Raw genomic sequence first — 17,408 nt, 5'->3', positions numbered from 1 at the left:
TATATAATAATAATAATCAACATGCTAAATAATAGAAAATAAAGTAACGAACAAATAAAACAAAACACATAAGATCAACAACACCGCATATTTACCAACACACATGCATGTATTCATACAATTGTAAACAAAACAAATACAAATATACACATACACATGCACCCCTACATCCTGATACAAGATCAATCATCTATATATACAAATGAATCAATATTGCTGAGCCCAACTTGACTGTACATGCACATCTCTCATTTCAGTGTTATTTATCCAAAATGAAACTACATGTATCACTTAAATATTGTCTGATAAAATGTATTGACAAGGGTTTCATTTTATATGTGTTTGTTTATTAATCTCACGAAAGTGTGCATGGATTACTCTGAAGTATGAACCAGGTCAAATTTATAGTTAATAATGTCTTCCCTTTGTGGTATGGTACCTTGCAGTACAATTTCAGAGAGATCCATACACTTGAACACAAGTTATTGTCTGGAAACTGTAATAATGCTTGTTTTTTGGCCCCAAATTCCTAAACTTTTAGGGTAATTACCCCCAAACTCAAACCCAGCTTTCCCTTTGTGATATGGAACCTTGTAGTACAATTTCATAAAGATCCATACACTTACACACAAGTAATTGTCCTGAAACTAGAAAAATGCTTGTTTTTTGCCCCTTTTTGGCCCCCAATTCCTAAAATTTTGAGGAAATTACCCAAAAATCAATTCCAGCCTTCCCTTTGTGGTATAGTACCTTGCAGTACAATTTCAGACAGATCCATACACTTGAACACAAGTTATTGTCTGGAAACTAGAAAAATGCTTATTTTTGGCCCCTTTTTGGCCTCTTATTCCTAAACATTTTAGGCAATTACCCCCAAACTCAATTCCAGCTTTCCCTTTGTGATATGGAACCTTGTAGTACAATTTCAGAAAGATCCATACACTTACACACAAGTTATTGTCATGAAACTAGAAAAATGCTTGTTTTTGGCCCCTAATTCCTACAATTTTGAGGCAATTACCCCCACAATCAATCCCAGCATTCCCTTTGTGATATGGAACCTTGTGGTACAATGTCAGAGAGATCAATACACTAAGGGGATGACCATTTGATATTCTGGGGGGGGCCAGGAGGATTTTGAAAATAAATAACTCAGCCTTGATAATCACAAAAATAAATGGTTTGTTCTGTGGTAGTTTGAAAATAAATTACCTGACTTGCAATGTATTGAAAATAAATAACTCAGCAGGTCTAATCGAAAGTATGAGATGGCACCAGATTCTTCATAAATTCATCTTTTTTCCATAAAAAAAAATCGGGAAACACTTCCCATATCTTTAAATAATAAAAGTATAAATATTATTTAAATATACTTGAAATGTCAGAAAATTGGTTTCATTTAACTTGAGGTTAATTGTCTCAGGAACACTTACCTCACTTTTATTAAATCAGGGCCGTAACTACATTGAGACAAATGCCTCATGTAGGAAATTTCAAAACCAAACGCTTGTCTCCATATCAAATTGTGTTCACCGTGAGTGCCTTGCAAGAAGCAAGTTCTGTTCTCCCTCAGACGTAGCCCCTGATTTTTCGGGATCAATGTTTCTTATATATTTGTGTTTTGTCCATTGATTGCCCTTCTGCATGTTCTGTATTCTGTTAGTGTTGCATTCATTTTGTAATTTAGAAATTTTATTATTAACTTGATCATGAGTTTAAAAAAACACATCAGCCACAGACTTAACTATGTGAATTACATTTTTGCTTTATCATGCATATTTGTCTTTTGATGTTGTCCCTAGAAACTTAAGTCTTACACTGAATCTATAACGTGATTTTGCTTTGAGACCAAAATATTGTCATAAAATTATTAAAACAGAACTTGCATTTTCAGTTTAAGAAAGGGTCTGGGGAACACCCAGAAGGCATGATTTTGCATCATTTGTTCTATAGCTTCTTGGGCCTTCAGCGGTTCAAAAACCCTTCAAAAAAATTTTCCCTCGCTCCGCTCGGCGAAACATGTTTGCCAATACTTTTAAAAGAGCCTTAGTTACAACCAAACTTTAATACTGTGTATGTATGCAATACATGTATATGCATTGGGGATTATAGAAGATTCATTTCTGCAGAGGTTAAAAATTAATTCTGATTAAATGGTACATAATGACTTGACTATACATGAATTATTTATAATAAACAAATAATTTAAAAATTGTATGTTTTCGAATAATATAAATATAGTTGTGAAAATAAATAATCAGTCCCTTGCTTTGATGAAAATGAAAAATCTTGCTTCAATAGTGCAGAAAATAGATAATCTGTCCTCTTAGTTTACAAAAATAAATAACCGATCCAAAACAAATCCTCCTGGCCCCCCCCAGAATATCAAATGGTCGTCCCCTAACACACAAGTTATTGTCTGGAAGTTACAAAAATGCTTATTTTTGGCCCCTTTTTGGCCTCTAATTCCTTAACTGTTGGTACCATAACCCCCAAAATCAATCCCACCTTTCCTTTTGTGGTATTGAACCTTATGGTAAAATTTCATAGAGATCCATTCACTTAAACTAAAGTTATTGTGCGAAAACCAATGTGTCTTCGGACGTCGACGACGACACCAACGTCATACCAATATACGACCGCAAAAATTTGCAGTCGTATAAAAACAACTCAAGATTCAATGGTCTATATATAACATCAGTTTCTTTAGTGTCATCTTAGTAAGCAATTAATGGTACATGTTGTTATGAAGTATATCATCATTTAATAAAGAGCTGCGCCATGAGAATAAAGTTCCATAACTCTCAATGTCATATCAGAAATTTATAAAAAAAAAAGTCAAGGCAGCTAATTTTAATATGTCATAAAAGTTTCATGAAAAATGCTCAAAGTGTTTTTGAGTTGTTGTCCGAAAACTGAAAAATTACCCCTTTTTTATGAATAACATCCATTAACTTGGAAACGTAAAATCTAAAATGTATAAAAATCGAAAGGGCACTTACGTCAATAGATATAAGCAATTCACCAAAGTTTCATGAAAATTGGTTAAAGTGCTTTTGAGTTATTGTCCAACATGTTGACGACGGACGGACAGACAACGGTATACCATAATACGTCCCATAAACGGGCGTATAAAAATTCAAGATGAATTGAAGAAAAAGTTTTGAATTTAACTCCTTCATGAATATTTTTTATTTTGTTTGTTCCAGATGTTGTTCACCTTCCCACCTTGAATAATTATTCTAAATATCAGTGTATTCCTCCTAATATCTACATATGACCTACACAATGCTGCACTAATACATATTTTCAAAAATAAGATAAAAAAACATATGTTGTTGCCTTGCAATTTTTTCTTATCTGCATCCAATTTAAAATGTTAACAAATATTTAAAAAGAAATATAATACCATTTCGAGTAACTTCTGTAAAGAAGTGTCATCTATATAGCACCTTAGAAAAAAACAATAATATAAAAGTTGTAAACATCATTAAAAGCACTTAGTTGTGTATATATATTAAATAACAATAAAGAATATCAACAATCACACATATGTACAAATTAAAATAAGTATCAACATAACTATAACAAGAAAAATCTGTATAATTCTTACATAGCATGCAAATTCATCATTATCAAGTATATGCTTTCTGGCAAAACTGCTTGTTTATTATTGGTCAGAGATCGCTCTGACGTCTGACAACCTTTTTAGGACTTCCCAATGGTCAAAAGCATATATATATTTAGGATATTTTTTCAAAAACTCTTAGCAGAGATAACAAATGAAAACCTGAAAGAACCATTGACCTAGGGTAGGAAAACTAAAAATACTAGCTAGTTAATTAAGATTGGATCCAAATGAACCTGCCACATGAGAGGTTCAAACTCACAACCTGAGTATTGGCCCGAAAGTGATGACATTTTCTCAATACAAAACAAAAATTAAATAGAAATACTCTAAGCAGAGATAACAAATTAAAACCTGAAAGAACCACTGACCTACGGTAGGAAAACTAACAATCCTAGTCAATTAAGATTAAGAAAGGAGCAGGGTTCGAACTCACAACCTAAGGGTCAATAGGCAAGTGATAAAATGTTCTCAATAAAGAACTAAAATTAAATAGAAAAACTTTAAACAGAGCTAAAAAATTAAAATCTGAGTTCCTTGATTTGCAAAGAAAAGGAATACTCATACTGTTTCAAGTCATTGAATTAGAAGGACTGGTAGATACAAGTTGAAATGGGTTTACAAATGGATGTACAAACAATCAATGAAAAGACAAACAAACATATGAACATATATAATGATCACTGAATGCCCTTGTTTGTTGTAAAATGCTCTCAGACTTTTTTGTCATCTAAAAACATCATTTGATATATAGAATAAACAAGTTTTCCATACATTACTAAAATTTCTACAATTTAGACAGTGATCCCCATATTTTCAAATAATTTAAATATATATGTTATAGCAATAAGAAAACTTTTTGAAACAAATTCTGTAGATAGAATATTTAGAAAAATCTAAATTTAAAGATTAAAACAAAGCCAACATATTGCTCACTTTTTATTCAGCCCTTGCAATGCAGATAAAGAATTATCCATATACAAACTGTTATGTTTCTGTCCTGTTGACAAATGAAATTCTTAAATTCAATCACATGCAAATAATGCTTCAATAATTATTTTATACCTGAGGAAATTTCAGTTTGTCAACTAAAGGAAACAGTTATCTGTTTATTATTGATATAAAATATATACTTTAGCACATATATCAACTTGTTCATTGTCCAACCATACTCAAGATTAAATGTTGTTGTATGAATCTGCAGCTGGAGTGACTGTTGATGGTGTCAAGCCTCCATAATTTGTTGTCTTGCTCCAATCATAGTACGTATAAGCAGGGGCCCAGTTAGTGTACGATGTTGTGTGTTTGTCATCATCTTCTTTTAGATCAACCTTCCCAAAAACACATTCCGCATAGGATGGCGGCACTGAAATACAAACAATGAAAAAGTTGCACTCAGATGACTAAAAACAGATGTCCTCCTTTTCAAGTCCATGAAACAATATAATTGCACCACTTAAACGAAACAGCATTACAGCGGCAAAAAAAAAGGATTAGAATTGTTTTGATAAATTTTAACACATGTCTCCAAGTCAAATTTGGGTCAGATACCGCTGTATGAAGAGAATAAGAATAACAATTATCACATTGATAGCTTTAGATCATATGTCAGTCACAATATCATGTGACACGTCATCTTACAGTAGTTTACCTATATAATCAATCTCAAAGTCTACATCAAAATAAACAAAGAGTCTACCATGTATAAGCTTATATCTAATTAACACCAAACTGACAATATGGCAGCTGTATACAACTGTTGGTTAATTTTCTTAATTTGTTTGTTATACTCTTATGAGACCATATGAATGAGATCAAAACTAACTTTCAAATTATACTAAGCTTGTACCAGTACTTATCGTCCTTCCCTTTGCCTATATCACCCTGCTCAGTCCCTCCGTAATTCTCATATCACATCTTAGAGATGCTAGTAGAACTAACTTCACAATGTCTATGGAGCAGTTATCATTGACGTCACAATGTCTGAGGAGACTCAAGATATCAAGCACACTTTCTACGAGCTTTAAACTGTATAAGTGAGGGGGGAGAGTGCAGAAATGGCACGATAACAGATTTTTGCATTTTCTGTGTATATATATCGTACAAGATTTATAGCCTTTTGACATAATGTGAATTTTTTGGCTCATTCTCTGCACTCACTCACCAAAACATTGACATTGTGGCTTGCAAATGATATTTCACATCATCAATGTGTAGAAAACCAGTCACTGTAAATTCCAAAATTATTGTGTGCATTTATTATTGCGATATTGGAACAATGAACAAAAATGTGTCATTATTTTTTTGACGATTTCAGCCTTTCAGGTAAATCTGCTTATGTATAAGATTTCAGAATGAAACTTCTTATTATTGTGAGACTCACCTAGTAGGATTATTGGCATTAATAAAAACCTGGCAATAATTTCTGAATTTACAGTAATTTATACTTACATCCCTGAGGTGCAGATGGCTGAAGAGACAACCCAATATCGTTAGAAGATAATGCTTTATCATCTGTAGTGTAAGGTGCTGGAGTCTGATACTCCCCAGTTGTTGGAATGGTCCCTATAAACACTTCCTTTTTAAACTTTACCGGAGTAAAACTGTTGTCAACAAAGAGCTACAAGAATCCAAGGATAAATTATTACTTTAATATTGTCAATTATTCCTTTTTTAGAGGGGTCAATGCTACCTGAAAATTTAAGAATTCCATGATATGTTAAAACACAAAATTAATTACCACAATCATAATAGATGTATTAACTATATAGCTATTGTATGCAAATTTGTCTACCATTACTTAAAATCACACAAGTTCCCTCAAAATTTTGCATCACAATTTATAAAATTTGACGTCATAATTAAGAAGTGATCATTGTTGTTATTTGTAGTGTCATTAGAAAACAATTCAGCTAAAGACCCAAAAGTGTAAATACATCTATTTCTTTAAATTCAAAATTGTACCGATTAAATCTAAAGAAATTTTACTATTATGCTTCTTGATGTCTTTGGCATTTTTTGAGTGTGTTGATGGGTTGCTTTCTCATTCAATTCATCTAAAAGTATCACTTTTCATTAGTTGTCTATTCTCATTTGTTCCCATTTATTAAAACCACAAAATTAAAAAAATACATTTTCATATGATAAAATATAATTATTTTACATTTTGACAAGAGCAAAGTATTAAATATCAACTAAATGAACCCAAGAACCATCACTGTATCGACAGATAAAAAATTACATCCATTCACAGTATGTTTCAGCTAAAAAAGTATTTTATCAAAAACATATTGATAAATTGTTCAAATGATAAGCCCTTAAACTCTAGTGCATACTATTTCTATACACATATATATATATATAAACAAGTCTAAATTGAAAACAATGTTCAAACCTATGATTGTGTTGGATAAAAACCGCAATTTTTATACGTGTGCATGCAAAACAAATTTCTTGTTAGAGGGGTCTAAATACAGCACAAACAACATTTTCCAAAAGACCAAAAAAGTCAAAAAGTATATTTTAACAAAACGCATTTGACTAACAGGTCGAACAACAAATGTTCTTAAATCCTGCTGACTGCCATTGTCGATTGCCAAATAAACGGATTACAAGGTGTAATAAATGGATCTTAACTACAACATTTTCCAAAAGACCAAAAAAGTGACAAAGTATATTTTAACAATATATATATACTCAGAAGATAACATGTTAATGGAACATTTGAATATATCCTGCTTTGTACAGAATGAATCAAGATTTGTAACATACTTGCTCACAAGACTTCTTCAAGAAGACATGTCATCCTATATACCTATACACATTATTTAAATCTAAGCTGACAAGTCTTTGCTCTTACTTAATGTTGTTTTAGTCAGAAAGCAGCAAACACTTATTTCAAATTCTAGTTTGATCTGACCAGTGTGATCAAATACTTGACCTCCCACACTTTACCAAAGAATGCTACCAAAAAGACCAATAACATGGTTTACTGTATATTCAGAAATTATTTCACACATTTATTATTGCAATTTTTACATGACCAACCAAAGTTCGAGATTAATTTTTTGTGATTTTACGAAATATGCATACAGATAATTGTATTAGATATCTGAATGCAAATTCTTATCATTGCAATACTCCCCAAGTTATATCATTCGCGTTAATAAAAACCTGGCAATAATTTCTGAATTTATACAGTATAAGAAGCCTAGTTAAAAAAAATTACTTACAATCACATTATAGTCGATTTCAATGATATTACAACCTTTTAATCCAGTTGGCGGAATAGCTGGTATTGTAGCAGCACCTTTGAATGTTTTACATTGATTAACTGGTATTTCAACTTTTTCATTAAACAATTTAAAACTGGCTTTCTTTGTGTGAAAGTGAGGTTTACCAGATGAGAATATGCGGTCGGAATATCCAGCAAAGGTGGCATTCTAGAAAAAAAGAGAGAGAATATTATCTTGTTATTGATCTGTCTATAATATAAATAAATGTTTTATTATATTTTTGTTATTGAGTATACCCTGCTAAAGGAAAATCGCTGTGATCAGAAAAAAGCTTTTCCTTTAGCATGTCCCTAAAACGTCTGGTTCTAATTTGCAATTTTGTAAGTTTTTTTGTGACCATGAATGATAAAAGATTAATGGCCGGCTAAAAAAAGTGTGCTCGCAGTTCGGTTTATAAAATGCAACCATAAATCTGATATACAAAAGTTTATGACAATTTCACACTCAAATACATTTGAGCAACAGTTCCAAGAACTTCATGATGAGATCGATTGAAGAAAAAATATATCTAAAAAAAAAAAACAATCCGAAATACTGACCCTATATTTTTGGGGCATGAAACAGGAAACACAAATATTTTTTTTTTTGCCCTATCTGAATCCTTCTTGAAAATGTCATAATGATGACCATTTTTTGTCTGTTTGTTTAAATTTTCTATGATTTCAAATTCTTGAAATTGTATGGCAATGAACACTTGAGTTTATATGAAATCTTCATTAGTTTTATATATATATAGCTGACTCTCGCTATCTCGAAGTCATTCAAACCAGATAAATATTTCGAGATAGTTCGACTCAAACGAATACAAAACAAAGGAAGTTTGAAAGACCAAGGGATACAACTCTTGCTTAGCTTGGTTAGGCTAATATAAATCCTGATGAATATGGATAGGGGATCGATATTCTGGTCTGAGATCGAGGTATCTGTATGTTATGTTCTTTAATTATTATAATAAAATTATATGATTTTTTGTCTTTTATTTATTTCTTTGTACAGTTACAATTTTTTCCTGTAGTTTTTAGCCGAAAGAGTAATTTCCAATCGATCTTACTAATAATTTATCATGGTTATCAAAGATAATCTTAGGTAAACACTCGTTGAAAAAGAATATCATAAATCAATACAGTGGTCAGTGTAATAGTTTAAGATAAATAATGCAATTTGAATGCTTTTGTTAATCTTGGGACCCTTAATTTGGTTCAATTTGAATGCTTTTGTAAATCTTGGGACCCTTAATTTGGTTCAATTTGAATACTTTTGTTAATCTTGGGACCCTTAATTTGGTTCTATTTGAATGCTTTTGTTAATCTTGGGACCCTTAATTTGGTTCAATTTGAATGCTTTTGTTAATCTTGGGACCGTTAGTTTGGTTCAATTTGAATGCTTTTGTTAATCTTGGGACCCTTAATTTGGTTCAATTTGAATGCTTTTGTTAATCTTGGGACCGTTAATTTGGTTCGAGTCAAATGAAATTTCAACCTATCCAATTTCGACTCATCAGGAGTCGAAATACATATATTTATATGGAACAAAGTTCGAGACCACGGGAAAACTTCAACTCATACAAAATTTCAAGTCAACCGAGTTCAAGCAACGAGAGTAAACTGTTGTTTCTTGATATATTGACTTCTCCTGCATTTGAAGACATATGGTAAAAAAAACCAACAAGGTACCTTAATCAAGTTCACTTAAGTCAACACTATGGGTGGTCTTATTCTTGTTTTTTGTTGTAAAGTGTCAATTATTTAGTTATCAAAGCCACTCTAAAATGGCACTATTTTGAATTATTAGGATTTCTACCTGACGTAATATAAAATCAATTTTTTTTATCACATTTTCACTCCTGTTGTCAACAGAGAATTCATAAATCAAAGGTTCCCCAGGTACAAAGGCTGTTTTGTTGATATGGAGCTTGACCGTCATAGATCCCTCCTCGCTACACTTGCAACAACATAATCCTTCAACTTTCTGATCAATACTATCCACAATAGGATTCTGTAAAAAAAGTCAAATTTCTAATTTGTACAATATGCAATGCTTTAAATGATTACATGCCTTATAATGAAACTGTATACTTCAAGGCTAAAGGTATGATAAGTAATGTCAAACAATGCAAATGTCTAATATCAAAGATTGGCAGCAACTGGCTTTGCACTAAAGATTTTTTTGGTTTCCAAATTCCAATCAGGTACTAGGTACAAATGTAGAAACATATCTTCGTTTAGATAATTTGTTTGTTCTTTTTCTATCGTGTCTTACTGTTGTCCTTTTTTTTCTTACACCTATGATTATTGATTCCACCTGGGTATCTCTTCTACTTTTTACAGTTGCATTTTTCAATATGTTTAACTTTGCACTAACTGGTTTTCTTAGCTCTTATCAAATTTTTGTATCAGTGGAGTAGTTATGTTTGATGATAGTTTTCATGGTCAGCTGTAACTAATAATATGAATAAGTAGGTCATATACAGTCAATTTCGACTTATTTGTGTGTGCACTGAATTTTGTTGATCAACAAAATAAATGAAAGATTAATTTATACATGTTATGTGATTTCAGTAAATATTACGAAATATCAAACAATACAATGGAGTTTAAAAATGTGAGCTCTCGTCGATTTAATACTAATCCTGTCACATTTTGAATGCTGATGCTGAAGGGTCTTGAAAATCAGTGCATTTAACATTATGTAAACCAATTGCAGAGACTTAACAAATGAAAGAAATTAAAGGAGTTGACAGAATTGTATGCCATTGGTACTTATTTTGAAATGTACCTTGTCAGGGAATCTATTAGTCATTGAAGACTATAAAAATGATTATTTCTTCACATAAAGCGCAATACCAATGTCTTACAGCTCATTATATTTGTAGCAAGCAAGACACTGTATCTTAATGAAGAAACAAATATTACCAATGCATCAGCATATTCATTGCAGTCTAGGTGACGTATAACAGTGAATGGTTCTCTGAACCCTTCATTAAACTTCCATGGTCGTGTAATAAATGCTTCACAACAGTATCTGACATAGCCACGTTTTCCTTCATAAGAACAAGGCATATCTGTACCAAGCTGAACCGAAAATGGATAAGAAAAGTCTCCTTGTGGATGTTTCACCGACTCGCCTGTATCTTCTGTAAACAATATTTTATCTCATGAATTCACTTTTGAACACTCAAATTACTTCGGGAAGTTAGCTGGTTTAAACAGTTTGTTAAAGTAGTATATATATATATAAGAATACAACAAAAAATATATTAAACACTTATACCGATAATTGGTTAGAATCATCAGTTTTTTTCAAATGTCAATTGTAAATAATGTTGTGTATGTATAACATTATTCAACAAATGTTCAAAGCTGTGATGTCTTTTTTTATTGATTTCAAAAGTAGTCTGAAGAACACAGACAATAAAAAAAATAGCAGTCCACAAAAATCACTATCAGAAGTAGTTGTAACCAATCAAAGTTAAGAATTCCTTATTATGCAAATTATTTTAAAAACTATCAGCAATTAAAAACACAAACATATTTAAGGGCATACGATACAATTTTGATCCCATAATGAAATTTTGATGAAAATTTGCATATAGGCTATTTTTTACCTGATTTAATCAAATATGTAATAAAAAATATACCTTCATGTGCTACTTTTTGAGCAAATTGAGGTCGAAATTTCAGATATTTGCAAAAAATTCGGATTTGTGGACGTATTTTTCCTTTTGACAGAAATACATAACTTTTTTGTTTTAAAAGATAAACACAAGCTGTTTTTTGTTAAATTATTTGAAAATTCTGTTTTATATAAATGTCCTATAAATTTGTGCATTTTATTTTTACAAATAACTCGTATTTATCAAATGCTCATGAATGTAGAAAAAAAAACGTCATTTTTTGCTGTATATTTATCAAATTTAAAAAAATTGCATTATTGACTTTTTCATGAAAATTGGTACACATAATCTTCATACGTTATCAAACTAAATGTCATTTTAAAATAAAATGCTCCGCAGGACGCAGCTTGATACGACCGCAGAGGTCGAACCCTGAACAGTTGGGGCAAGTATGGACACAACATTCAAGCTTGATACAGCTCTGAATTTGGATTGTGATTAAATATTTGACACAGCATAGGTTTCTGACACAGAATGAATGTGGTCTAAGAACTTAAAAATTTTAAATTGGACATTCACCTATTATGGTCCAATATCCAAAATCTAAATACATGGTTAGATTCAGCATATCAAAGAACCCCAAGAATTCAATTTTTGATGAAATCAAACAAAGTTTAATTTTGGACCCAGATTTGGACCAACTTGAAAACTGGGCCCATAATCAAAAATCTAAATACATGTTTAGATTCAGCATATCAAAGAACCCTAAAAATTCAATTTTTGTTAAAATCAAACTAAGTTTAATTTTGGACCCTTTGGACCTTAATGTAGACCAATTTGAAAACGGAACCAAAAATTAAGAATCTAAATACACGGTTAGATTCGGCATATCAAAGAACCCCAATAATTCAATTTTTGATGAAATCAAACAAAGTTAAATTTTGGACCCTTTTGACCTCAATGTGGACAAAGTTGATAACGGGGCCCAAAAATCAAAAATCTAAATACATGGTTAGATTCAGCATATCAAAGAACCCCATAAATTCAATTTTTGTTGAAATGAAACAAAGTTTAATTTTGGACCCAGATTTGGACCAACTTGAAAACTGGGCCCATAATCAAAAATCTAAATACATGTTTAGATTCAGCATATCAAAGAACCCTAAAAATTCAATTTTTGTTAAAATCAAACTAAGTTTAATTTTGGACCCTTTGGACCTTAATGTAGACCAATTTGAAAACGGAACCAAAAATTAAGAATCTAAATACACGGTTAGATTCAGCATATCAAAGAACCCCAATAATTCAATTTTTGATGAAATCAAACAAAGTTAAATTTTGGACCCTTTGGACCTCAATGTGGACCAATTTAAAAACGGGGCCCAAAATCCAAAAACTTAATACACGGTTAGATTCAGCATATTAAAGAACCCCAAGAATTCAAGAATAAAACCCCATTGAAATTGATCAAGAAATAAGCAATTTATACGAAGTATCTTCTTTTGCACAATACTGTGCAATTGAATATTTCTTGCTATTGCGCAATACTGTACAATTGACAATTTCTTGCTATTGCGCAATATTGTGCTATTGGATATTTCTTGCTATTGCGCAATACTGTGCAATTGAAGATTTCTTGCTATTGCGCAATACTGTGCAATTGAAGATTTCTTGCTATTGTGCAATACTGTGCAATTGAAAATTTCTTGCTATTGCACAATACTTATTAGATAATAATTTACACATCCTGTTTGGTGTGTATCTCCTACCATATCATTATTATTTGCTTTTAAATATTAATCAGAAATAACCAACTTAAAATGGAAAATTTTAAAAGAAAAAAAAAAGGAAAAAAAGAAAAAAAAAAAATCCCCCCCCAAATTTTTTGAACCCCCTTATGATTCATCACCCCCAAACTCAATCCCAGCCTTCCCTTTGTGGTATGGTACCTTGCAGTACAATTTCAGAGAGATCCATACACTTGAACACAAGTTATTGTCTGGAAACTAGAAAAATGCTTATTTTTGGCCCCTTTTTGGCCCCCAATTCCTAAACGTTTCGGGCAATTACCCCCAAACTCAATTCCAGCTTTCCCTTTGTGATATGGAACCTTGTAGTACAATTTCAGAAATATCCAAACACTTACACACAAGTTATTGTCATGAAACTAGAAAAATGCTTGTTTTTGGCCCCTTTTTTGGCCCCTAATTCCTAAAATTTTGAGGCAATTACCCCCAAAATCAATTACAGCCTTTCCTTTGTGATATGGAACCTTGTGGTACAATGTCAGAGAGATCCATACACTTACACACAAGTTATTGTCTGGAAGTTACAAAAATGCTTATTTTTGGCCCCTTTTTGGCCCCTAATTCCTTAACTGTTGGTACCATAACCCCCAAAATCAATCCCAACCTTCCTTTCGTGGTATTGAACCTTATGGTAAAATTTCATGGAGATCCATTCACTTAAACTAAAGTTAGAGTGCGAAAACCAATGTGTCTTCGGACGACGCCAGACGACGACGACGCCGGACGACGACGCCAACGTCATACCAATATACGACCAAAAATTTTTTAATTTTTGCGGTCGTATAAAAAAGGGGTCCATGAACTGGTTTTCAATATAAATCAGTTTGAATGATAACAAACAGTCGAAAACTGCATCTTTTCCCGATATGTCACAGTTTGACGTCGCGAAAATAACAATTTACATTAGCAACGTCATTACCTCCCCTGTAACTGTATCGTATGCCCTTAAAAGGAGGAAAGCAGAAATTCATGCAATTTAGGTTACTCCATACACATGCATACAATAATAGTTCTTTTATATTGTCTGCTAGATTTAACTTCTTATCATGCTTATAGTACATAAAAAAAAATCTTCATCTTGGCCATTAGAGTAGATTAACTGTATACTGCCATCTTGGATTGTAAAATAGCAGCACACAATCGGTCTAGTACTTTGCTTAAATTTTGAGACAGATTAGCAATTAATGTACATGTGTAAACTGTTTATACCAATAAAAAAAAATAAGTGATTTATTGCATCATTTACAATGTTTTAACAGATACCAAATATTTGTTTTTGTTCGAATCAATTTTTCAACTTAGCCATTTAAGGGGAGATAACTCTAATAACAAATACTCTATAAAAAATGTTAAAGACATTTTCAGTTTTTTACTTGTAAGACGAAAACAAGATCAGTTGTTGATACATGTAGCTGTATAAATACAAATATCTAAAAAATAAATATGGTATAAAAAGTCCAGAATGCCATTTTGTTATTGGGTCTTATAATAAAAAATTATTCCTGTTTCTAATTTTTGTTCAGTAAAAAACAGTACTAACCTCCAAATAATTTGATTGTTTCATCAATGTAGTATTCTTTTGCACTATAATTTATGTCATCATGACTTAAGTCATCCTTGTCCCAGTTTGTCTTACCTTTACCTTTGATGTGCACCACAATAGCTGTTCAAAATATATAATTTGTAAAGTATAGAAAAATACAGTTCATAATTGAGACATAACAGTAAAGGTCAGATTGGATATTTTGTTTTTTTTAAATTCAAAGTGCACAATTTATAGTTGAATATATGTATACCAATGAAATATAGACATTTTCATAAATAGTATATGTCCTATAAATGGGTCAATAAAGCAATGAAATGACAGTTTATTTGGTAAAATGACAAAAAGATTGAGATGACTTTGAAGACACACATTCATGTAGTCAAAATAGTAATGACCTTTTGGAAGGCTGTTATTTGCCCAACCAATCTCACTAAGTATTCCTCCATGTGGCAATTATAGTTAGAAGTGAATTTTGAACACAGATTCTAATATACAATAGCCCACTATATGGTATGGGTTTTTCTAATTGTTCATATGGTTGCCTATAATTGCTTACATCCACTTTATTTGAACTTTGGTGGATAGTTGTTTCATTGGCAATCATACCTCATCTCCTTATTTTTATAATGTTCTTTATGTACATGTAATATACGGTACAAGTAAACAATTTATCTATAATATTTAACTTACTTTGCAGTTTCGTTGGTTTCTCAAAGCTTACTTTAACAACACCTTGTAGTGTACTTCCTACCAAGTAAACTCGATCTTGATGATCAAACTCTACCTGCATGGATTTTATCTTCATGATTTAAAACTTAACTGTAAACAAAAGGAAACTGCATTGCTTTAGTGTTTTCACAATATTGTCTTTCAAATGAAGGTCTTAATTCAATGTGTAGTCTACTTGAATTACCAAGCCAGAAATACCTACAGTATATCCATGATATCAAAAACTAAATCATGCACTTATCATGTTTATCATGTTTATTGTATATATAGAAAATCTCAATTGATGATAATTCTAAATTTTATCAAATAAAGTACAAAATAGAAATCAAAAAGAAATATCAAGACAATATTTGCAACTTTTTGATATTGGGTCAATTTTTAAGCTTATCAATAATTGACTTGGTAAAGTCGTATTTTGTTTTAAAATAAAAGAACAGTTTTCCAATGTCCCCCGTGTTGCACATATTTTATCTATCCAAAGTACAAGGGTAATAACTAAAAAACAAACTTTTTTTTTTGTTCTATAAAACAATTTATAAATATCTTAGAGAAATGAAGGCTTCAGCAAATGCAATGCGATCTCAGTTATAATTTTTTCCGAGGGGCATAACTCGTTAAAAATATTAGATCAGCACTTATTTTCAAAGTGTCAAATTAAGACATTACTGATATAAACCTATGATATAAGTTTCATAAAATTCTGGCAAGAATTGTACACATGGGAACGCTAACAATGCAATTTTCCATTTAATCAATATTTCCAAGAGACATAACTCTTTTAAAAATAATTGATTGGCACTAATTTTCAAATTTGTCTGAGATATTGATGATATAATTTATAAACCTTTAATATAAATTTCATAAAAATCTGGCAAGAATTGTACACATTATAGCACTCATAAGGCAATTTTCCATATAATTAATGTTTCCAAGGGGCATAACTCTTTTAAAAATAATTGATCGTCACTGATTGTCGAGCTCTTCAAAGACATGGCTGATATAAACCTACGATATAAATTTCATAAAATTCTGGCAAGAATTGTACTGTAACACATGATAGTGTTAATGTTGCAATTTTGAATATAACCATTATTTCCAAGGGGCACAACTCTTTTAAAAATAATTGATCGGCACTGATTTTCAAACTTGTCCAAGACATAAAATTTGCTGTTATAAACAGGTTGGGCTCAAGTCAGGAAAAGTGGGCTATTCCCAGTTTTCAGGATACACCCCAGTTTTCTGGTGTTAATTAAAACCCCAGTATACAGGGACATCTTTTTTCCTATCCAATTTAAATCTACAAAAGTGCACCTTCTACATGTGATAACAATGTTTTATGAAAGCAAGTGTTTTTATAAGTTCAAAAATCAAGCTAATATCAAGTCTAATTTGATGCCCAACTCACAACAAAACAATTCCTTTGTTCACCAATTCATACCTTGATCATCAATTATGAGATGACAAAAAGATAAGTTAATCCCTTGGGCATTTAAATTCAATGAATAGAAATTTTCAATAGAAGTGAAGATAATTCAGTTATAGTCAGTTACAGCTGGAGCATGCAGCTTGGTCAATTAATCCCTAAACAAAAGATTTGTATGTTTTTCAGTTCTAGATTAAACAAGGCTTCACTTATTCATGTGTGGTTGTTCCTAAAATACTTTAAGTATTTACAAATACTTCTAATGCAGTTAAAACGTGCGCTTTTGTAAATTTCATGTCATTAAATTGAAATAGAAAAAGGAAGTCCCTGTAAACTGGGTTTTTTTAACACCAGAAAACTGGGGTG

General features: G+C 31.3%; 1 protein-coding gene across 2 annotated transcripts; it reads right to left on the bottom strand.

Annotated features, from left to right (window-relative positions):
- Window positions 1-3,145: 3,145 nt before the first annotated feature.
- LOC127703222 (arrestin domain-containing protein 17-like) lies at window positions 3,146-15,707 on the bottom strand. 2 transcript variants are annotated; one of them, XR_007982824.1, is made up of 8 exons: window positions 15,581-15,707; window positions 14,885-15,007; window positions 10,836-11,056; window positions 9,724-9,918; window positions 7,861-8,070; window positions 6,080-6,248; window positions 3,983-4,994; window positions 3,146-3,790 (listed from the first exon to the last, which is right to left on the bottom strand). XR_007982824.1 is itself a non-coding variant. In XM_052207747.1 (7 exons), exons 1-7 carry the CDS (start codon window positions 15,693-15,695, stop codon window positions 4,807-4,809), a joined length of 1,221 nt encoding a protein of 406 aa, XP_052063707.1. In that variant the 5' UTR covers window positions 15,696-15,707; the 3' UTR covers window positions 3,146-4,806. The 2 variants fall into 2 exon arrangements, 1 of the variants encoding a protein (XP_052063707.1); XM_052207747.1 differs by having other exon boundaries at window positions 3,146-4,994.
- Window positions 15,708-17,408: the final 1,701 nt, after the last annotated feature.

The sequence above is a fragment of the Mytilus californianus genome, unplaced genomic scaffold (genome assembly GCF_021869535.1).
Source record: "Mytilus californianus isolate M0D057914Y unplaced genomic scaffold, xbMytCali1.0.p SCAF_5, whole genome shotgun sequence".
In the NCBI taxonomy this organism is placed as follows: Eukaryota; Metazoa; Mollusca; class Bivalvia; order Mytilida; family Mytilidae; genus Mytilus; species Mytilus californianus.
This window is presented reverse-complemented; position numbering and strand designations above follow the sequence as displayed.